Raw genomic sequence first — 23,998 nt, 5'->3', positions numbered from 1 at the left:
ATATCGACGCGGTTTTGTTTGTTTCTTTGTTGTTTGTTTTTGTTTGGGGCAGGGTCTCTCTCTGTAGTCCTGGCTGTCCTGGAACTCACAGATATTCACTTACCTCTGCCTCTCAGGTGCGGGAATTAAAGGTGACTGCCACTCTGGACAGTCATTGGTATAGTTTAAGGATTGTTTGTTTGTTTGTCTTTGTTTTAATTTTCAAAAACCCATAGCAACAAAAGTGGCATTAATTTGAGCACTTATTTCCAAACTGTTTTATTTTCATGGTAAAGTTAACTTGAAATGAAGGCTTCTGGTTGAGAGGTGGGAATTCCAACTCCCTTCTCCACCTGTACTCTAAGAAGGAGTCATAAATGAAAAGGAACACAGTGAATTTAGTCTCAGGCTAAACACAAAGGGCTTCTTCCCTTTGCCCAGAACACACTGGGTAATGCACCCTTTTAAGAGCCCGCACAGGTCACTCCGGCAATTAGGCCCTGGTAAACTGGCCTGCTCTTGATCTTGTAGAACCAAAAACTAAGAAAACAAATCTCAACGTGTCTATCGTAGTCCCTGGCCTACAACCGTGTCCTGGAGATTCATAAGCGGCACCTTTCTCCTGTGGAGACAGCCTATTTCCAGAAGCCTCTGCTGCTCCACCAGGGACACATGGAATGGCTCTTTGATTCCGAAGGAAACAGATACCTGGACTTCTTCTCTGGGATTGTAACTGTTGGTGTTGGTCACTGCCACCCGTGAGTATCCTAAATTTAAAAAAAAAAAAAGAGAGAGAGAGAGAATCCGTAAAATCCAGAAAAACATGGAAAACAATCATTTATGTAATTCGGAACCCTTGATTTCTCTATGCCAGCCTTAAGTTATACCTGTTAGAGGCTGTGCTGATGGGCACCTGCATGCTTTCCTCTGTAAAGAAACAAACAGACTTGATTCTGTACTTTTCTGGGGGAAAAAAAAAGCAGCAGAAGAAGTTGACTTTTGGTTTCCTGACTCTTACACTCTCTCTGCCCCCTTCCCCCCTCCCCACACCCCACACGCTTCTGAAATACTTACTGAGCTGTAAATGGTCTGTTCTCTCTTGCCCTGACAAATCTGGTGAGTGAGGTTAATGTTAGCTGGATACTGGAAAAAATGGCATAGACAAAGTAATGGGTTGAGGCCTTCCCATCAACACAAGGGCCAGGGGATCTCTCCTGCAACTGCTAACAGGAGAAGAGAAATGGCCTGAGCCTCCGCACACAGCCTTCCCCTCCTCTACTTCCTATTCTCTCTCCTTGTGTTTTTTCAGGACGTACAAGTCCCAGTGAACAAGCTACTCAGAAGTGCTTTAAGGAAAAGCACACACAGTCAGTGAAGACAGAGAATAGACTGAGTCCTCCCAACACTGACAATGTCCCAAGCAGTGGATGGTTCTCACTCACTACCATGACTTTGTACAACCTCTAATGCCCACCTGACCCTGACTTTGGGGGTCCCGGTCTTTGTCTTTATCTCTGTCTCTACTATCTTTATTTTTTTTTCTTCTCACCATCTCACCAGATTTCTATCACTGCCACCCACTCCTGCCCTACATTTTCAACTGTTTTATTTAGTAATGTGATAGCTTCAGCCTTGGCCCCTCACCAACAGACAATAACAAGTTGAATACACTCAGAGAGGGCATCAGGATGTCCCAGACTCACCAGTGCCATACGGAACATCTCCCAACCCAGTATATCCTAAGACTAAACCCATGATCCCCACAAAACTCATTTTTTTCCCACTCAGCCACTTATTCAAGAGACACATGTGAAACATCTGCCGGAGAGTCAGCTGTACCCCTGAGTTATTTCTGGAATTTGTCCAGCGTTCTAGGCAAGAATGTCAAAGTTTTCTTTGAGAGTTCCTCTTTTTCTTTCTTTTTAAGAATTATTATTTATTTATATTATTTATTATCAGAGATTTCATTATCATAGCTACAAAAAAGTATTAAGACAGAAAATAAAGCTCTTTGTGGGTAAAGTCAGACTTAAATACATTATTCATTTTGTACACATGCAAATACATTAAAAATTAAGCATGTTCATAGAAACATGTAAATCATAAATCATGGCAGATGATGGTCGATTATAGAGTTTGGCTAAACTGGCTACTTGGTTTTTAGCGTTCAGGGCCACTTTGGTATTTAATTAATCATTCCAAGTCCTAATATTTTTAAGTTTATAATATTGTTACCAAGATGCACTTTAAAATTCACATTGAATAAGTAGTTATAATTTGGCCATTACAGTAACACAAACTTTAGATTTAGCTCATACTTTAGCAACAAATCAAAAGAATTTCTCTGGATTTCCTCCTTTTCATTTCCTACAGCCAACTTGATGCCATCTGAGATCTGAGACCACCGCTGACAGCTCCCTAACCCTCAGAGTTCCTCTTCCCACTGATCTCACTAGCACACGTGTTTGCAGAAGGCTCTGCTCTCCAAAGGAAGGCCCCCTTGCTCACACCTTGCTGACCTGGCTGGCTACCACATTACCCATCCACAACCCGTGTCCCCTCCATTCCACATGTCCTGTGGCGCTCAGATTTACTTCTATTACCTGGGATGTTGTCAAGGGTCTTATCTCTTTAAAAATTTACTGACACGTTATAATTTTCTTATGTGGAATTTGTGGAATAATAATCATAGGAGGTGTTCCTTGGGAAAGAGTTCCAGTAAAAGATAAAAAGAGGACTAATAATAAAAGAATAATAAACAGTAATTATAAAAGCATAATAAAAATTAAAAATAATAAAAATAAAATATATAAAAATTATATAATGTTATATATAATTATATAAACATGCAACAATAATTAAATATTAATATAATATTTAATTAATAATATTTTATTTAATTATAATTAGTTATAATTAGTATATCATGAGTTAATATAAAATATTAATTATATTATAATTGTATATTATAATTATGTTAATTATATTATAATATAATTAATATAGTAACTATCATTCATTATATTAATATGATTATAATTAATTATAATAATTAATATACTATTTAATTGACAATAATTAAAATATTATATGTTATATTATATATGATATATAATTATATATTATATAATTAATACTAATATAAAATATAATCTTATATTTGATATATAATATATAAAATAAAATATATAAATAAAATATGGTCAAAATAAATAATAATGAAAAAATAATATAAGTAATAAAAAATCTTAAAAGAGAACTAATAAGAAAAGAACTATGAAGTCTTCTCTCCTTCTTAGCACTATACCAAGCAAAGGTACTAGCAAGTCCCACAGCCAAAGAATTTCTTTAACCCGGCATTTCTCAAAATTAGTCAGCAGTTGAACTAATTTTTAGATGTGTCAGATATTAATGACAAATATAATGGTGTGGCTCAAACGCCAGCCACTGTCACCCTTTCCCGGCCTTCCCAAGACCCTCCTTGGCCCCCACCTGTTTAACTGTTTCATTGCTACTTACTCTCATTAAGGGCTTTCTAATCAGTAAGGTTGAACTGATTCTCTAAAGAATGAGACTTCAGCATTACAAAACATCTGTTACCACTGATCACTGCTCCAACAAGAGTAGTGGAGGCCACATGAGAAATCTGTTTCCTGAAACTCTTTTTTTTTAATTATATATTTTTATTTTCTATATTCTTTGTTTACATTCCAAATCATTTCCCCTTTCCCAGATCCCCCCCTCCTCATATGTCCCATAAACCTTCTTCTCTCCACCCATTCTCCAATCACCTCTCTCCTTTCTCTCTGTCCTGATACTCCCCTCCAATGCTAGATCAAGCCTTTCTAGGATCAGGACCCTCTCCTTACTTCTTCATGGAAGTCATTTGTTAGGCTAATTGTGCCTTGGGTATTCAGGGCTTCTGGGCTAATTAACATCCACTTATCAGAAGCAGCCAAGGTTCATGGCCCAGGGGAGAGGACATGCCTGCTGGTGCTGTGTGCTTGACTGGTTCTGTGTTTCTCCAGGAAGATAACTGCAGTGGCAAAAGACCAGATAGACCGTCTGTGGCACACAAGTTCTGTCTTCTTCCACTCTCCAATGCACGAATATGCAGAGAAGCTCTCCGCACTCCTTCCGGAGCCTCTTAAGGTGCGGTGCTCCCAGCTCCAAGGGTGGTGACCTGCAAGCCCAAGGGATTTGATCTGGGCATTGAAAGTCTTCCATGATGAGGGGAGAGCCTCACGCCTCACCTAAGAGCACTCTAGCTGAAGGAAGTAAGGGTATGGGAGTTCTGACGAAATGGCCGGACATTTACCTGCCCCTCTGAGCCCCCTCACCCCCTCTCTTGTGACCCTTGGTCACTTCCTTCTTACATCATTCCAGAAATCTCTTTTTTGGAATCCAACCCCTCCAGATGCCCCGCAGTGTTGTTAAGAGATTTCCTTCTTTTGCCCCACATTGTTTCTACAAAGTCATTTTTTTCTTCTTTTTATAAAAACTTGAAGCCTTTCCTTATAAATAGCGTTTGTCTAAGACACACTTAGGTGTTTTAACTGAATGAGCTATTTTCTGCGTCTGAAATAAATTAAAGTTGAACCTGGACTGACATCTAGAGATGTCTGCCAAGATTTAAATGCAGGCATTAAATGAGCATATGACGTGTGTGTGTGTGTGTGTGTGTGTGTGTGTGTGTGCTCAGTACATGCTTTAATTATTACTTTATTCTATCATCTCGATACTCCATTTGCTGTGTTATCCAAAATAGAAAAAGAAATTTGGAATGGCCACCACCTGTATTCAGATCCAGATTCCAGGGAGCATGGAAGTGGGGTCACTGGAAGGGCCGCAAATGTGTGTCTCCTTGTGCCTGTCTGGAGGAGCTGGACCTCCTCAGTTCTTCCCAATGTTTGTTCAGATTGAACTGCACTTTGCTCGTATAGTCAAACAGCAACCCCATATTGGGATAACTCCTTAGGGTGTCTAGGTTGGGGCCCTGCCTCCTTCCTTACCTTCATAAGTAAGTGAGATGGGTTAGATTCAGGAACCAAAAGACCTCATTCGCGCTGACCTCTCGGAGCCTCTCGGAAAGTCGTCCCATCTTCCTGCATTTTGCAGCTCATCAGTTAAAGCTAATAAAAACACAGAATTTCACAAGTGACTCAACCTCTCAGCCATTTTTATAGCACTTAACAGCTGTTCAAGGGAGGGCTGTAGCAATTATGCAGTTGTTAAAGGAAGGGGAGTGATTGGAAACAGAAGCTGACCAAATGGACCTCTCTTTAATAGAAGCTAGAATACTTGGTCTTTGGTGATGTTGCATGAATTGAGCAACAGAGAACTAAAAGTACCATGTCCTGTGTCTTCCTTTCCCCCATGAGGTGGTTTTCTTGGTGAACAGTGGATCAGAAGCCAATGACCTGGCCATGGTGATGGCCAGAGCATACTCGAATCACACAGACATCATTTCTTTCAGGTAACCACACTTTATAACATTCAGCTTAGCAACAGTGACTTAGCCCAACACGAAATGTGAATCCTTAAAATGTAGCAGAGAACAAGGAGTGATTTCCCAGCATCCTTCCAATGTCCAGTTGAGAGCAGGAGTAATCTGGTGAATTTGATGATGAGATAATTCCATCCAAATTGGCTTTATAAACTCAGTTTTTGTTTTGGGTTGTTTTGGTTTGGGGGGTGCTTTGTTTTGGATTTTCTTTTTTTGGTCACTTTATAATATTTATTGAGATTTGTTATAAAATGCAGATATGTATTTTATAGCATTTTATTTATTTACAGGACATACTCTAGATATATATTTTTACTTTACATTTATTTATTTATTTATTTATTTATTTATTTATTTATTTATTTATATTATAAATGTTGAGGAAAGGATGCACCTAATCTGGCAGAAACTTGATGTACCAGTATGGAGGAATACCCACAGGGCCCCACCCTCTCAGAAAAGGAAGGGAAGGGGGCAGGGGGAGAGTCTCTTTTTTTGTTTTGGGAGGAGTTGCAGGGTTTTTGTTTTGGTAGGGGTGGTGTTTAGTTTTTTGTTTGTTTGTTTGTTTGTTTGTTTGTTTGAGACAAGGTTTCTCTGTATAAAAAGTTCCAGTTATCCTGGAACTCTCCTTGTAGACCAGGCTGGTCTTGAATTCATACAGATCCACCTGCCTCTGCTGGGAGTAAGGGCAAGTGCCACTACACCCAGCTGGCCTTAGACTCTCTTGATGAATATATTAGCATTTAAAATAACAGAAATGTAGGATCCTACTTTGCAGCCCTAGCACATTTACAGAGTTTTACAAGATTTATATAAAAGACATGAATAACAGAGTAAACAACAACAAAATTATGGAATGAAGAAGTTAGCCCTTGAGAAGCAGAGGCAGGCCAATCTCTATGAGTTCAAAGCCAGCCTGGTCTCCAGAGTGCGTTCAAAAAAAAAAGAAAGAAAGAAAGAAAGAAAGAAAGAAAGAAAGAAAGAAAGAGAAAGAAAGAAAGAAAGAAAGAGAAGAAAGAAAGAAAGAAGAAAGAAAGAAAGAAAGAAAGAAGAAGAAAGAAAGAAAGAAAGAAAGAAATGAGGAGGAGGAGGAGGAGGAGGAGGAGGAGGAGGAGGAGGAGGAGGGAGGAGGAGGAGGAGGAGGAAAAGAAGTTAGTTCTTTGTTTAGTTCTTTGTTCAACCCATCTCAGGATGATTTCTGTCTACTTTCAAAGATTAGTGTCATAGTGCAACACAACAGATTCCATATAAAGCACATGTGTATTTTTTTCACAAGCCTAAAGAAACATTTGTTATTGAATAAGTATGGCAATAAAGCATTGAGGTTGCATTTTACCAAACTAATCTCCCAGATCACACACCACCAGACGTATTGATCTATTTGAAGCAATCAGTCATTATTGATCTATTTGAAGCAGCCATGGTATTACTGACCAGAATTCCCTGAATGCTCTGCCTCCTTTTTCATGATCATTCTTTCAATTAAAATTTGGAGCACATTAAAGGATGATATAATTTGAAATTGTTATGAATTGATTATGATAATTTATACTAAGAATGACCATTTTGGATTAGAAACTGTTTCTTAAATGCTAAATTGGGTCACATGAGTCACACAAAGACAACAGCACTCCCCAGTGACATTGAGCAGAACTTTCATCACAGGAACAAATATTTGTCTTCCTACAGTGATCACTTTGAAGATTTGCACTTGTTGACCATGTCCTCTCTGGGATGCTGCTTTAAAAAAAAAATCAGTATCATCATTTTAGAGTGACAGATTAAAAATTAAGAGAAGTTGGCCAACTGATCTCCAAAATTATATTCACAATTTCAGGTCTATGAGACCAGTGGAAAATATTAATGGATATACTCACATGCCGTAGGCTTGGAGGAATTCTTCAAAGGTGTCAGATTTAAATGTTTATGTTGTTCTAGGTCATCCTGTATCTGTTGTACATTTTTTTTCTTTTGAAGCTAGTAAGCTTCATCCTCTCATTTTTTTTCTTCTCTTCTTTTCAGAGGAGCCTATCATGGATGCAGTCCCTACACTCTTGGCCTGACAAATGTAGGAATCTACAAGATGGCAATCCCCGGTGGGATAGGCTGTCAATCAGTGAGTTCTGAGACCCTCATCTTCCTTCACTGGGGACTGCTAGAACTGTAGAATAATTGATTGAATTTTTCTGATAATGGAATTAGAAACTAATATAAAGCCTACTGTTAACCAGGGCCTCAATTTGACTTAAAAAAAAAAAAAAAAAAAAAAAAAAAAAGCAAGACCAATTGAAGAAATGTTTCTGAGAAACGTACTTAGAGTTTGTGTAATAGTTAATGATGGTGTGTTAGATTTTATTTTGCTCATACATCCAATCTAGGAGATGTGAAGCTCTTAGAAACTGTACACAAAGGTTCTGTTCATTACTACCTGTCACTGCTTTCTGTTCTTACACGTCATACCCATCTTTCTAACATCATATCCAGATACCTAACTATCTTTATTCTTTATGAAACCCTCATCCACCAAACCCCTGAGAAAGTTGCTTCTGGGCTAACATCAAAATTAGTTTTCTTTGAAGAGTGGTCCCAGAAGTAATTTCTAAGAAAAAAAAAATCTCTTTAAAGAAGATTAAATTTTTATCATTAAGGAGAAGCGAAAAAGTTTCAATATCAATGAAGAAGCTCACATGCCTTAATTGTCACCACAAGAGTCCCCAATATTGGTGTTCTCATATTACAGTTTTGCCACAATCTTTTTTGTCATTTGCAGACAATGTGCCCAGATGTTTTCCGTGGCCCTTGGGGAGGAAGTCACTGTCGAGATTCTCCAGTGCAAACGTTGAGGAAATGCAGCTGTGCTCCAGGTCCAAATGGGCAGAGAGGGTGGGGAGAGTTGAAGGTTGGGTGGGGTGAGGTGGGTAAAACTATCAAATTAGAGAAACCGAGAAGGGGAAAGGTCAAAAAAAACAAAACTAGGAAGTACTAAGTCACCCCTCACTGAGTTGGCGTTTTCCATACTTACTCTGGTTTAACTGCCTTAGCTGCCATCTGGCCCTATGGGAAAAGCTCTCATTCTCTCAGATGTATGCCTATAGCAGTGTGTCACCTGACAAGTACGGAGGTTTATGAAACGAGTGTGATTGTTCTCCATTTCCCAGTGGGAGGGGGGACAAGCGAAAAGGATACATCTGAAACTCTCAAAACACCAGCCAAGAAATTCTCTAGGGACCCCACATGCCAGACAAACAACATCTGTCAGACATCGAGCTGTTTCGTCGACTCCACTGCCACTGATGTCTCTTGCACAAGCTTTAGTCATTCTCTCCCAGAGAAGTTCTATTTATCAATCACTTTTTTTAAAATTTGAATTCGTCACATGGAAGCGGAGGGAAATGGAAATACCATCAGCTCTCTTCTACTGGGATTTGTCATCAGAGTACAGAACCTTTTGAACAGCTGCTCCTCGGTAGTTCTAGAGGAAAGAACAAGTGCTCCAGCCAAAAGATATTTAATAGAATGGGATGAGTCACGAGGTTGAGAGGAAAAATGAAAGATGGAAACCTTAAAAACTCAGCTTTGAACAGAAAAAAAAATCACAGTCACTTTAAAATTCATACAAGATAATAACGAAATGGAGAATGAAAGATTAAGCTTTGAAACAAGACAAAATGTCATGGTCACAAAACTTAAAAACATGCAGAAAGCTTTAGCTAAAACCCAAACTCTCGGGTTTTAAAGAAGACAAGCCAAGTCCACAAACAAAGCAGGAAGGCTATGTGTTGACCTCAGGTCTTTAGGCCCTGAATTTAGAGATCCCAATCCCCATTACTACCCTCTTTCATACTAGTGAGCCAGTCAGGTGAATCCAAGATGAAAACAATTCCTTTCCTTCTTCTTCTCCATGTTTGAGGACATGAGTAGAATTAGGATCTAGACTCCACTCCATCTTGGACTTTAGTTTTTCTCATTTGTAAAAAATGATATGAATAATACAATTATAACAGCAGGAAGGAGGAGCAAGGCCTGTGTTTCACTCCCACCGTGCCGCTTGGTGAGATCAGACATGTGCAAACCATTGTAGAAGAAAGCATTTAGTAACAGCTTCAAATTCTCGGGGATATGTTTGTATATCACATATATGTGATATCAAGAACTGAAGTCAGCCAGGTGGCTGTGCATCTCACAGTTCTCAGGACATCTGCACAGCCACCAGCAAAGTCTAGGAGACTGGAGAACTCCAGAGCTGGTCACTCCCTTCCTTTTATACTATGCAACCCTCCTTCTGCCCATCTTTTCTGTATTCTCCTTCTTGGAGGTCTTCCCTTAGACCATCTCGAGGACATACGAACACCATGATAATCTCTCTGTGATCTAAAGGATACAAGATAGTAGACGTTATATTTTGTCCTTCACGAATCTATAGGCTCCTGTTTTCTTGACTCTTACCTTATAGATGCAAGAATCACACCACATTATCTTCCCCCTTTATTGAAAATAAATCCTCTTATATCCTCATTACACTTTCCCCTCCCTCTACTCTTCCCAGTTCTTCCCCACATCCCCTCCCATCCAATCCACTCCCCTCTGTCTCTCATTAGAAAAGAAAGGTCTTCTAAGAAATAATAATAAAAAAAATAACAAAATAAAATAGAAGATGAAATAAAAAAAAACACCATATCAAATTAGGACAAGGGAAACCAACACAAGGAAAAGAGACCAAGAGAAGGCCCAATAAGCACAGACCCATGCATGCTCACACTCAGGAGTCCCATAAAAACACTAAACTGAAAGCTAGGTAATATATATACAGAGACCTGGGGCAGGCCCCGTGCTTGCTGCTTCTGTCTCTGTGAGTTCATATGAGCTTTGCTCGTGTTGATTTAAAGGGCCATGCTCTCCTGGTGTCCCCCATCCCCTCTGGATCTTACACTCTTTATGCCTCCCTTCCTTCTCTGGCTTCCCTGAACTATTAAGAGAGGAATTTGATGGAGTCTTCCCATTTAGAGCTGTCACACCTCATTTATAAATAAGATATAAAAGGGGACTGCGGATTCCACTTCTTTATTTTATTTTGTTCACATATTTTATTTTGTTATGTTTTGCTGTTAACTCTTAGAAGCCTCATATTATATGAGAAAAGAACCTATTTGGGTGTCTTTATATATAGATCCTGTATTCACACCAGCATGTCAAGTAATTTTAACAGAGATGGTTCAAGTTTACAGTTGCTCCTAGAGTTTTCCCCACCAACCATTGTAGGGATATTTTCATTCAGAATTACATCATCAAATCTTAGCTTAAACAGGAGCCAGTTTGGTTATTTCTATGTAGTAGATTGCATTATCTCCTTCTATCTACTTCCCAGATTATTTATTCTCCAAGATGCATTCTAAGCCCTGATTTCCAGGCATACCCCATGACAGAATTGATTTCTTATCACTCACTGTCCTTACACGCTCCCAAAGCTGGTATTTACTGTGCCATTCTCTCCTCTTTGAAAGGAACTCTTCCTTTTCTTTAATAATATTCCTTTTTCTTGGTTTCTCTCTCTGCTTACTTTTTCCTATAACAGCAGCGTAGTTTCTATAGAGTAAATACTCTGCTATGATATCCAACAGAGCATCCGCATGCTCCTGATGTTACCATAGGGACATCAATACATCCTATCTCGCTCCATAGGAGGAATAAGCCAATGCAACACATATGAAATGAGAAAACACAGTAGAGGGTCCTTCTTCTCACCAAACACGTGGATAAGTGAGTGTAAAAATATGAAGCATGCAGGATAATGATATGATGTTTTACCCTAACTTAAGCAGTTCAAGTTCATTTTGCTCTGTGATGATTTCCATAGTTACAGATGAGCTTTCTAAACCCATAAACCAGGCTTTTTCTTCATACTTGATATATCTTTTACAGCCATATAATGCTCTTGTCTCTTTCTTTCCTAATAAAAATAGAGAATGTGGCTCTGAAGAGATCGGGTAACTATGTCAACAGAGCTTTTCTAAATGTCGCATGCATCCTTACAACTTGATGGTTTCCTTACTCGTCAGTGAAGCTGGAGTATAAATGCACTTGTGATTAGTTTTCTGCTATAATTGTTGAGGATTTGTCTTCCCTAGTCTTCAGGGCACAGGCTGCATGCATCTGTCTAAGCCAATGGTAGCATGGCAGTTGTCTCCATACATAGACCCCTGAGATGGTTTCACATGAGACGGCCTGAGGCCTCCCACCCTATCCACATTCTCCTCTCCATCCCTTCTGTGAGTTAAAATCTGAGTGTAAGTTTAGAGATGCTGTGGAGAGCATCTGTGGACTTTACTCTTGAGAGCTAAACTATGAGTGTAAGTAAACATGCTTAAAGTTCAGCGTGTGTAGATACTACTCATCTTGCTTTTGCTTTCTCTGGATGGATTCTGTATCCAAAGATGGCACACATAGCTGATGGCTCATGGAGCTTCTGCAAACTTCCTGAGCAAGGCTCCATCTTGTGCTTTCTTCCACCTGATCAGAGCACCTTATGCTTGTTTCTCTGCAGTTTAAGGCTTACAGTTGGAGTTGCATTCGTCACCTCTATCAGAGATGTTTCCAGCATCTTGAAGCTGGGTGGGAACATAAGCATGTAACTTGTGAGGCATTGGGAATGGATGGACAGCGGCTATTGGGCTTAACATGACAAACAGATACTCTGGGTTACCTCTACCTGAGAACAGCTAAAAATCATGCATAAAAGTTAAACAACCCCCCCCAAAAAACAAATAGTACTACAAGAGAAGTAATAAGAAATCCTGAAAATCCTGTAATACTTGATGGATGCTGGTAAAAAGTTTTCAAGTGCTCTTCTAAACTTTACTACAGTCGTCAAAGTTCAGGCTTGAAATTAAATTTCATGTGACTAAATTCAAGCATGTCACTTTTAAATGTTGCCAAACATGAACCCAGAATTATTCTACTATCCAAAGTACACCTAGAATTAATGCAACTAAAAAAAAAAACATAGGAAACTTGGATAATTCTTCCCTATATTACACAAAGAAAGAAACTCAGAACACATAGACATCAAGTTGAAATCACCATGTGGGTAAAGAAAAGCCCTGTGCTCAGAAGACTAGTTTTCTTCTCGGTGGAAATTTTTACTATGAAAACTAGTGAAACATTAAATGGTTCATTCATTGCAAAGAATAAATGTCGCCACTTGAATAACACTTGTCATAGACACTATTAGGCAAAAGTATATACAAGTCACAATTTGTTCTCAGACACATTTTTAAATGGGAGTTGTAGGGGCTGGAGAGATGGCTTGGCAGTTAAGTGCACTGGCTGTTCTTCCAGAGGACTTGGGTTTAATTGTTCATACTTGGTGGCTCAGAGCCATCAGGGGATCCTGTCTGATGCCCTCTTCTGACCTCTGGGGGGCAACAGTTGTCAATGTGGTGTACATACATGTAGGCAAAGCACTTGTATAATAATGAGAGAGAGAGAGAGAGAGAGAGAGAGAGAGAGAGAGAGAGAGAGGAGAGAGAAGAGAGAAGAGAGAGAGAGGAGAGAGAGGGAGGGAAGGAGGGAGGAAAGGAGGGAGGAAGAGAGAGATGGGGAGGGATGGAGAGAGGGAGGGAGGCAGGGAGGAAGAGAAGAAGAGAGGAAGGGAAGAAGGGAAGGAGGGAGGGAGGGAGGGAGAAGGAAGATTTTAAGCCAGTCACTGGTGGTAACACTGGTGGTACAGGCCTTTAATTCCAGCACTTGGGAGGCAGAGACAGGTGGATCTCTAGGGGTTCAAGGCCAACCTGGTCTGCAAGGGAAGTTCCAGAACAGCCAGGAATCCTGTTCTAAACAGAGAAACCTGTTCTAAAAAAATAAATAAATAAAAAACCTAAATAAATGTATAAAATGCTAATCTGCTTCTCTTGTAACACATTGAACTACTGACTTAAAATGACTGATTTCAATTTTTCTGACCAATATTACAACTTATAAAATATTTACAGATGTTTTAAATATTTACATTATGGCTTCCTTTAAAAAAATTAATACTATGGAAGGCTTTCTTAGAAACACATGTAGGTCAGAAGACCCTATAGTCAGTTTTGCCTTGGGAGTACCAGGCAAACAGGGAGAACTTGAGCTTTAGTTTCAAGGTTCTGCAGAAGGCAGGGAAGAAAGGACAAGTTCTGGGGCACATCCACAAAATAGGATATAATGTGGAAGGCCCCCTGAAGTCCCAAGAGTTCCTACTCCATCCATGGGTCAATGAGACATAAAGTCACTGGAAGTTTACAGAGGTGAGAGGCAGAGCAAGGTCCTCCCACTGAAAGGAAGTAGAGGAGACTCGATAGGAATCACATCTGAGGTTTGCATTCTCAACTCTACTATCCCTGGCTGAATTCAAGGCAAAAAAATGCACTGTGCTCCTGGAAGCTGCAATTGGAGATGTACTCCGATGAACCTACGTCATTCTAGGCTTCACAGAACACTCACAAATGCCAAGGACAATAAGCCATCCACAGTCAAAACTAATACACAAGGAAACAAAACTCAACATTCTAGAAAAGGACCACAAGTGTTCATAAAATAGTATGGTCAAACAATGGAATGTGGAAGTTTCATGATATTGAGGAAAATTAAATAGTAAATACAAATTTGAAAATACATGCAGTACTCTACAAAATAAAGCAGGTTTTTAAAATGAGTATGCCCTCTAGTAGTAATAAATAGTCATTGACATTTCAAACTCAGTGGCTAAGTTTATCATCAGTTCAACCCAGCCAAAGAGTGGATTAGCCTATTAAAGACATTCCCTGAACAGCAGTTAGTTCCCTATCCGGAGAAGAATGTCAAATAAAATTGCTCAGTATATCATAGACCTGTCACAGTATCTACCATTTATTTCCCTGTAATTTTTTAGGATCTTGCGGAGCCCCTACAGTGTACTAGACGCTCAGCAGAGTCATAGATTCCAAAAATGAATGTGCCCTCAGTTAAGGGAGGGAGATCTATAAATAAGAGTCACAGAACCAAGAATCAAGAGCTACCATGAAGAAAACTTATCTGCCTCTAACATATCCTCTTTAGGCTGAATTCTGATTATTATATAAGCATATTTACTTACTGAATGCAAAAGCACTTTAAAAGTTTGCATCAGACTAAGTGGCAATAAACAGTAGAGTTGTATTTCAATACCTTCAGTCACCCAATAACACTTGAGTAAGATCTATCCATTTAACAGAATAGTCCTTAGATGAAATGGCTGTCTATACTAGACTTGATGATACTTCAATGTGTTCCTCACATAAATGGAGTTATTGAAGTAGTTTGTTTATGCTTTTAAGGATGTCTTCAAAAAGTCATTCCTGCACTATGTCCTCCCTTTCAGAGATAAATACCCTTGGATCCCAGTTCATCATGGTCTGAAGACCTCCAGACAGTTGACTGCTCTCAATTCTCTGTTTTTTCCCCTTCTTCTGGATGCCATTCTCACATCAAATGCTGTGACTTGTACATGTGTGTATGTGTTTGCTGCAGACCGCTGCCAAGCTAATGAACGGTATATCGAACAATTCAAAGACACACTGAACACTTCTGTGGCCACGTCAATTGCTGGATTTTTTGCAGAGCCAATTCAAGTGGGTACACAAACTTAGTATCTCTCTGAATTTTCCATGATCACAGTTTTGACTCCAGGTTAATTAAGTGCCCATTTCTATGTTCCCCTCCAAATTCAATTCATTTATTTCTCTTGGATCCTTTTTATAAAAACTAGTTTTTAGTTGACCTTCAAAAATGCATCCCGGTCATTCCCACACTGAACAGATGAACAGGTAAGTAAGTGAGGCCATTGAATTCCTAAAGTCCTCAAAAAAGAGAAACCCTTTGATTTTTAATTGTTTAACACACACTGTCCAGAGAAGCCTATCTTTAACTCATCAAGCCTCCTTGTTTCTAACCTCAGGAAATAATAGTCACATCTCCACTCCCCCAAGCCTGGTACAAAAGTCCCCGTTGGAACAGTTCTTTACAGTTGATAACATTGACGTCATGGTGATGAGGATAACAATTTATTCTCATTAGTGCTGAGCCAGAGCTCCTGCCAACTCTGAAGTCTTCCTGATTTGATCTTTTGCAGGGTGTGAATGGTGTTGTCCAGTACCCAAAGGATTTTCTGAAGGAAGCCTTTGCATTGGTCCGAGAGAGGGGCGGTGTGTGCATTGCAGATGAAGTGAGTGTTGACATCTGTGAGTGACTTAGTGCAATAGGATCAGGCCAGATTCAAAAAGTGACCTCGTCAAACCCTCTTTGGTATTTCAGGCAGTAAACAAATGTTTGAACTCTCCAGTATGGTCATAAGCTAAAGAAGTCTCTGCTGCTTTCTTACAAAGTTAGTTAGGTTAACAAATATAAGGGAATGTAAGCATTCAAGCTGTTTGTTTATTTAAAGGTTGCTAGCAAGCATAGGGGACGCTTCTCTTACCCGGCTTGCTTTTATTCTTGTCATTATTATTCCTGCTTCTGAGAATTGTTGCCAGAATTCTGACAATCCATAGAAGAAATTTAATATCATAGTAGAGTGTTCATCCCAATTTTTGCCAAAGTGATGTCAGATATATTGTTTAAAAAAATAGTAAGTAAAACTCCAGCCTCTATATGAGAAGACTGCTGCCACTGCAGACATTCTGACTTAGCATGTATAAACTTGTAAAGGGTCAGAGTGGAGGCAGCCCAGATGAAGCAGGTCCTCAGTAGTCCAAGGGGGACACTTTGAAGGACGTAGCACTCGCCAGCCTTGTGGGCTCCAGCTGGTATATTTAGAATTATACCCTGGATTGCAGAATATCAAATGAAGCAATATTTTATCCACTTAGAATAGCTCTAGAGATGTTGTCTGAAGACCAGAGGATGGTACCCAAGCCACAGTTCTCCGACCTCACCTTGGCCCATCACAATCACACAAACTGGTGGTTTAACCCACTGATGACACATGGAAAGTCTGTGTGTCTCTTATTTTTGCCATCTCACTTGCCTTTATTGAATGTTTCCCTTGACTAAAATTACTTCACAGTTCATGCTGGGCTGCCCTTTTGGCAGAAATCTTGCAATCGCCAGCATTGTGTGGCCAAGTCTCTGTCGGGCTCAGGGTATACCAGTGCCAGGGCTAAACAGTAGCATCTTAAACAAACTCTTCCTGTTCTGTCCCTCCTCCCTGCCTCATACTAGTGAACTCCACAAGGTCCCAGTGGAAGGGAGGTAATCTGCTATTAGCCACACACACAAAAGAAAGAAAGAAAGAAAGAAAGAAAGAAAGAAAGAAAGAAAGAAAGAAAGAAAGAGAAAGGAAGGAAGGAAGGAAGGAAGGAAGGAAGGAAGGAAGAGAGAGAGAGAGAGAGAGAAAGAAAGAAAGAAAGAAAGAAAGAAAGAAAGAAAGAAAGAAAGAAAGAAAGAAAGAAAGAAAGAAAGAAAGAAAGAAAGAAAGAAAGAAAGAAAAACTGGAAAACCACATTCAATCAGTTTGAAATTAGCCATATCATCTCAAGAAAGAGGAAAAACCTTGGCCTGGGAATCCACACACAGCAAAGCTCTCACTTTTTAGAAGGAAGGTAGGCAGAATTCAAAGAACATCAGAACTTTAGAATTTTCCAAGAGATGTAGTGTCATGACCTTCTCTTGTTTTCCCTTCACTGCCCCCAATTTCGTGGCTTTTGAGAACCTAGCAGGGTGCCAGTCTAGAGACTGCTGCTAACTGCTAACAGGATAATAACAGACAGAGTAGGAACCCATCCTCCCAGCCCTCGCTGGCTGCCACAGGCCCAGCTGTTAACACTCCCTGCTGGGAGCTCCACATCCCTGTTGATACAAGGATCTATGGACTACAGAATGATCTGTCTGTCCTACTGTCCACCCATCCCTATGAAACTCATGGTTCTCAAGCAACTGATCATTTTTTTTCCCTGCACGATTTTGTGTATTGTCCAGGAAATGTTCTGTTTCACTATTTGTGCCAGTTTTGTTTTTGTTTCTTTATGCCACTTAGATAGATGAAGAGGAGAAAGAGCACAGGACAAAAGACAAACTATACAAAATGCCTACATTACTTCACTTGGGCCAGTTAATCAGCTTGTCCACTGGCCTATTGCTAGGAAGTAAAGACTTGGGCATTCAGGCCAGGTCTGTCAGACTTACACATCTCTGATCTTCTGCTATATTTGTCTCTGTCACCTAAGAATAATTCCCAGAATTAGCCCTTCTCCTATATCGGTCACAATCACCTATTGACAACCAAGAACCTGGTTGTAGAACCTGGAATAAGGGTAAAGGAAAAGAAATTCTTTGAAAGAAACTTGATCTGATGTGCATCTAAGACTGGGCTTTCAGTCTCCACCACACCTTGCCATGTTGGTATAAGGAAAGAGAGAGAGAGACAGGCAGCAGACACAGAGACAGAGATCAGGAAAGATTCTTGTAGGCTGGACAGATGGCTCAGCGGTTAAGAGCACGGGCTTCTCTTCCAGAGGTCCTGAGTTCAATTCCCAGCAACCACACAGTGGCTCACAATCATCTGTAATAGGATCTGATGCCCTTTTCTGGTGTGTCTGAAGACAGCTACAGTGTACTCACATACATAAAATAAGTAAATAAATCTTTAAAAAAAGACAGGTTCTTATCTGGGGATGTCCATCTTTCTGTTGTGATTTCTTTCCTTCTACAAATACTAAGAATCTAACTCAGGTAGGGGTATGATGAAATGGGTCCCTGCCTTTAGACTCCTACATTGGTAATAAGAGTCTATTGAGACACTCTGGTGGCCACGTGCTTTGAACAGACCCTACTGGAATTTGGGGTGACAGAGGTTGATTTAAAATGTAAGCCAGTGAGAGTGGGGATGGTGTAGTCAAAAACTCTGATCAACTTTCAGTGTATAGCCCGTTCTAGATTAAAGCAGTTATACTCTGAACTCTCTGGCTCAGCTAAGACCTCAGAATGCAAGAAGCTAGGAAGGCACTGTTCTCTCGTTGGGTGGTAAGCATTCAGCCCTACTGGACAGAGAACTACTTACTCTTGAGTCCTCCAGGGTGGGCCTGAGCTAGTTTCTCTGCTTTTCTCTCTGGCTGTGCTATGCACAGGAGAGACTTAATGAGGAGAGTGAATCATCCTGATGCCTTTAACATCCGTTATTTATTTACCTGCCAAGCAGCCCTGTGCTGTGCTGTTAGTAAGATTATTTCTCTGTGATAGGTTAGTTAACTGAGATTCAAAAGCCATAAAGAATATTTCCACAAAGTTAGGAAACAGCCTTTGGTACCTCCAACCTCAGACACAGATCTAGGGTTTTGTCCATGAGAGTGCAAAAAAACAGGAGCAAGAAGAGACAAGAAGGAAGATAAAGCAAGATATTAGAATAGCGACTGGAAGGTTCCCGATGCTTCTTGGTTTTGTTTTTGGAGGTTGTTTGTTTGTTTGTTTGTTTTCAATCTACTTCCAGGTGCAGACAGGCTTTGGAAGGCTGGGCTCTCATTTCTGGGGTTTCCAAACACATGATGTACTGCCGGACATTGTCACCATGGCTAAAGGGATTGGAAATGGCTTCCCCATGGCTGCAGTTGTGACCACTCCAGGTAGAATGGCCAGCATGCCCCTGCTCCTGGGCCCCTTGCACCATACAGTGGTGCAAAGCACGGGTCTCAGTGTGTGGAGGCTAGAAACAGTGGTGGGGACCACATGATATATTGTCTAAGTGAATGAAAACAATGTTGCCAGCCAGGCCATGGGGCAGAGGGAAGAGAGGCAGCCATTCCTATCTTGCTAGAGAGAAGACAATACCTTCTATCACTGTAATCAAAGTCAGAGTTCTACCACAGAAGAGAGTTATGGGAGTGTGTTACAAAACAAACCCCTGAAACTTCCAAAAGAATCTTTTCTTGAAAAAGACTCTTCTGTGGTCACTCCGTCATCCCATGGCATTAGCTATACATTTAAGGTCCAGATTTCTCTGGCAGTGTCACTTAACCCAAACAGTCAACTACAACAAAATCTCATTTATCAGCTGAGCAGTGGTGGCATATGACTATAATCCCAACACTCTAGGAGGCAGAGCCAGGCAGATTTCTGAGTTTGAGGTCAGCCTGGTCTACAGAGTGAGTTCCAGGATAGCCAAGGCTATACAGAGAAACCCTGTCTCAAAAAACCCAAATCCAAAAATAACAAAAACAAAAAAAATCTCATTTACTCAGAGCACTCTGTGAGTGATTTTCAACCTGTGGGTTTGGTACCATTGGGTAATGCCTATTAGATATCATGCAGATCAAATATTTACATTAAAATTTATAACAGTATCAAAGTTACAGTTATGAATTAGTGAAGAAATATTTTTATGGTTGGTGGACACCACAACATCAGGAACTGTATTAAAAGGTCACAGGATTAGGAAGGTTGAGAACCACTGATTTTGAAATAAAGGTTAAAATTTAATTTTCTATTATACAGAGCCTTTGATGGGTATTATTTCTTGTAATCCATTGATTGTTGAAAATTATTTTATTTATATTCCCCCCAATAATCAGCACTTTTCTGAGCCATTAAATAATTAAAATCTTTGTGATAACTGCTTTCACTGAATAAGCAAAGGTACAAAAAACATAGCTATACATGAAAATGCAATAATGAAATCCATTTCATTGTATAATCATTACATTTATTTAAAAGCAAAAAAAAAAAAAAAAGTATGATTATAGAAAGTGAAATGTAATGAACTGTCCTTGACAGTTCCAGAACTGTGCTGCTGAATAGGTCACATGAGGTCATTTCCGCCATGCTTCTGTCTTAATCTCAAGAGTAGAACTAAAAAGTGGTTAATTGAAGAATTTATATAAAGCCCTACAGGTCATTTTTAAGGTGCTTTCTAATTTATGTAATACATTGAAGATTGCATTATCATCTTCTCATTAAGTAAGTAAGCTGTCTTCCTTATCCACTGTAGTAGTCAAGTCAGACTGACGAAGCACTATTCCATGAACTAATGGTTGAAGCAACAGAAATTTCTCTTCCTACCAATGAGGAGGCTGTCAAGTTCAGAGTGCCAGCAGGGCTGAGTTTTACCTGGGGTTCTCTTTTGCCCTTGCAGATGGCCATCTTCTCAGCACTTCTCCAAACGACCTTCCCTATGAGTGCTCACCAGAGAGAGATGGAGAGCACTCTAGAGTCTCTCGTTGTGAGACATGGTCCTGTGGGATACGGGCCCCCGTTCTGTAGTCCATTTCATTTTAATGACCTGCTTAAAGACTCAGTCACCAAACAGTCATTCTTGGTCCTAGCATTCAAATAAAAGATTTAAGGGGACACAATTCAGTCCATCACTGTTAGATGAGTGACGAAGGAAATTAATGGATGTCATTGTAAGACGAAAGTGCATGTAGCCCCAATGTAATGATTAGATGAACTGGGTAAGAATCCTGCCACTTTAACCGCCTTTATTTTCCAACCTTAGAAATTGCCAAGTCTTTGACTAAACGCTTACATCACTTCAGCACATTTGGAGGAAGTCCCCTGGCCTGCGCCATTGGATCTGCTGTGCTTGAGGTCAGTCCTACTTATTATATGAACTTCATTGATCGTACTAAGTAACTATTTCCGTTTGTTTGTTTGTTTAGATTTATTTACTTATCTATTTATTTATTTTATGTATATGAGTACACTGTCACTCTCTTCAGACACAGAAGAAGGCATTGGATCCCATTACAGATGGCTGTGAGCCACTAGGTGGTTGCTGGGAATTGAACTCAGCACCTCTAGAAGAGCAGCCAGTGCTCTTAACCACTGAGCCATCTCTCCAGCCCCCTAAGTAACTATTTCTAAGCCACACACTTTATTAGAACTCTATTACATTGCAATGGTAAAGTAGAAATGTAATTGGTAATTCACCAAATTAAATTTTGTCTCTAGTTAATATTCCCTGTCCCCTCTTTTTAAAGACTACTTTGGGTGCTTGAAGTTCTGAATGAGAGATAATATATAATCAACCTCACATACATGGGAGATGTAAGAATAGCCCTACACGGCTTACGAGACTTTCGGGGAGTTGGGGGGCTAGAAAAGGGGAAATCACTTGAAATGTAAATAAATTATATCGAATAAAAAAATTTAAAAAAAAAAAGAATAGCCCTACGCAGGTGATAACACTGCATTTTTTTTCTTGTTGTCTGGGTAGTATTTGGTGTGTCGGTTTAACAGCTATCCACCATTTTAATTTTTGTCACATGCCATGGCAGTTTTTCTTCCTTCTGTTGTCATAAATGAAAAAATTATAGATAAACTAGGTTTTAGCAGACCATATCTGGGAAATTCTACTACTCTGAGAAAACTACTCAGCCCTATCATATCCCTTTAGCTTAATATTAGCCAAGTTTAAAACAATTTTTTGAGAATTTCATACATGCATATAATGCATTTTAATCAAATCCGCCCCCTGTTTTCTCCAGTTTCGTTACTTCCCTATAACCTCCCACAACTTTTCTTCCCCACTCCATGGGCTACTTTTCTAACTCACCAAGTTAGAAATTTAGTGATGCCTATATGTACGTGGTTGTGGGGTCACTCACTGGAACATGGATAGTCTCTGAGGGCCCATTTTTCTGAAGAAAACTGGCTCCCCCTCCTCGAGCATGCAACAGTCGCCAAATAGGAGTGGGACTTGAGTCTCTCCTCCACCCATCCCGGCGTTTTCACTGACTCCGTCATGTACAGGTCTTAGTGCATACAGTCTCTGCCAGCGTGAGTCCATGTGTACGATGGCACGGCCGTGGCCAGCAAACATATACTTCTTCTGGTCTTACAGTCTTGTCATCCCCTGTTCCACAGCGATCCCTGAATCTTCAAGGGAAGGGATGCTCTACAGATGGCCCCTTTAGAGCTGAGCACTCCATAGTCCCTTATTCTCCTTGTGTGGACCAATTATGGGCGTTGATTGTCATTTACAACAAAAAAAGACTCTTCTTTGATGAGGGTTAAGAGCTGTTCTTCGCAGGCCCCAGGGGAGAACCAACTACTATTATTGTGATGAATCAACTAAGTAATAAAGTATCCCACATTCTTATCTTTAGTGATCCATTATTATGGTGAAAAATGAGGGTTTTTTGGTAAAATGTCCTTACCAAAATGTATAATGCCTTTTGCTTAAACAAGTACAGCATGTTTCTGAAAGAACATCCAAGGAGAGTTTTAAGGTTCAGTTTATAGGCAGAGAGACTTGGCTACAGTCAGGGGTCAGTACAAGTCATTCTACTGTTCACACCTTTTGTGCCTTCTTAGTTAGAACTATGAGTATGACTCACATACTAAGAAATGTAAAAGTATTTTAGATATAAATAAAGAACTTAAAGCCATTATTGCTGATTAAATGCTTATTTTAAAATATGATTAAGTCAGGAGACATGAATGAATGAGAATAAATGTAACTTTATTTTTTGTTGTTGCTATTGATACTGCCAGGTTTTTTCCCTTTTATTGAAAATAGATCTTTTTTCCTCAGATAATAACATTCTGATTATGTTTTCCCTTCTTCCTACTCTTCCCAATTTCTCCCCTTGTCTCACTGAAAAACGCAAAGGCTTCTAAGGAATAATAATAAAATAAAATGTAATAAAATAAGACAAAAGTTAATGCATTGGAATAAGACAAATCAGAAGAAAATATCCTATAAAATAGGCACAAGAAATAGATATAGACACAGAAGCCCATCCATTTGCATTTATAAAGACTATATATGTGTGTATATATATGTGTATATATGTATCTATATATATGTGTGTGTGTATATGCGTATATATGTATCTATATATATATATGTGTGTGTGTGTGTGTGTGTGTGTGTATATATATATATATATATATATATATATATATATATATATATATATATATATATATTCATTCTCTGGGCTACCTAGTCTCAGGCCTCTCATCACACGAGCAGTGTCAGTATGCATTTCACAGAGTGGGCTTCAAGTCAAACCAAATTGGTTGGTTACTCCCACATGTTTTGTACCACCATTGCCCTAAGCATATCTTGCAGGTAGAATGCCACTATAGATCAAAGGGTTTGTGACTTGGTATTTACATTACACCATTGGTAGCATACTGAGTATTTTTCTATACCTAAGACATCAGAAAGTAGAGGCGAAGGTTCCAGGTAGGCACCAGCTCAACTTCTCCATGTTTAGTGCGTTGTGTGGATCTTCTTCAGCAGTAGGGCCTTACTGTCAGTTTGTCCAGAGCAACCTATTATCTTGGCATCAGCCTGGGTTGTTTGGGGGATTTCTGTTTGTGTTTATGCCACTATCACATGGTTTTTACCACCGTGTTACAATGTGAAATCAGGGATGGTGATTCTTCCAGCAGTTCCTTTATTGTTCAAGATTTCAAGATTGTTTTAGCTATGCAAGAAGTGTGTGTGTGTGTGTGTGTGTGTGTATGTGTGTGTGTGTGTGTGTGTGTGTGAGAATTTCCAACAACTACACATAAGCCAAT

The 23,998-nt window shown here is 39.6% G+C and overlaps 1 protein-coding gene across 1 annotated transcript in view; it reads left to right on the top strand.

The window, feature by feature from the left end:
- The window catches only part of Agxt2 (alanine--glyoxylate aminotransferase 2), a 45,234-nt gene that overhangs the window by 11,316 nt on the left and 9,920 nt on the right, over positions 1-23,998 (top strand). Inside the window, exons 3-11 of the mRNA XM_052159694.1 lie at positions 553-737; positions 4,008-4,131; positions 5,361-5,455; positions 7,508-7,601; positions 8,256-8,349; positions 15,008-15,108; positions 15,609-15,701; positions 18,960-19,092; positions 20,961-21,052. Of these exons, the coding sequence (XP_052015654.1) occupies positions 553-737; positions 4,008-4,131; positions 5,361-5,455; positions 7,508-7,601; positions 8,256-8,349; positions 15,008-15,108; positions 15,609-15,701; positions 18,960-19,092; positions 20,961-21,052 (1,011 nt within the window). The remainder of the gene's footprint in view (positions 1-552; positions 738-4,007; positions 4,132-5,360; positions 5,456-7,507; positions 7,602-8,255; positions 8,350-15,007; positions 15,109-15,608; positions 15,702-18,959; positions 19,093-20,960; positions 21,053-23,998) is intronic.

This window comes from Apodemus sylvaticus, chromosome 16, assembly GCF_947179515.1.
Source record: "Apodemus sylvaticus chromosome 16, mApoSyl1.1, whole genome shotgun sequence".
Taxonomy (NCBI): domain Eukaryota; kingdom Metazoa; phylum Chordata; class Mammalia; order Rodentia; family Muridae; genus Apodemus; species Apodemus sylvaticus.
The sequence above is the reverse complement of the archived record's forward strand: the minus strand, read 5'-3'. Positions and strand labels throughout refer to the sequence as shown.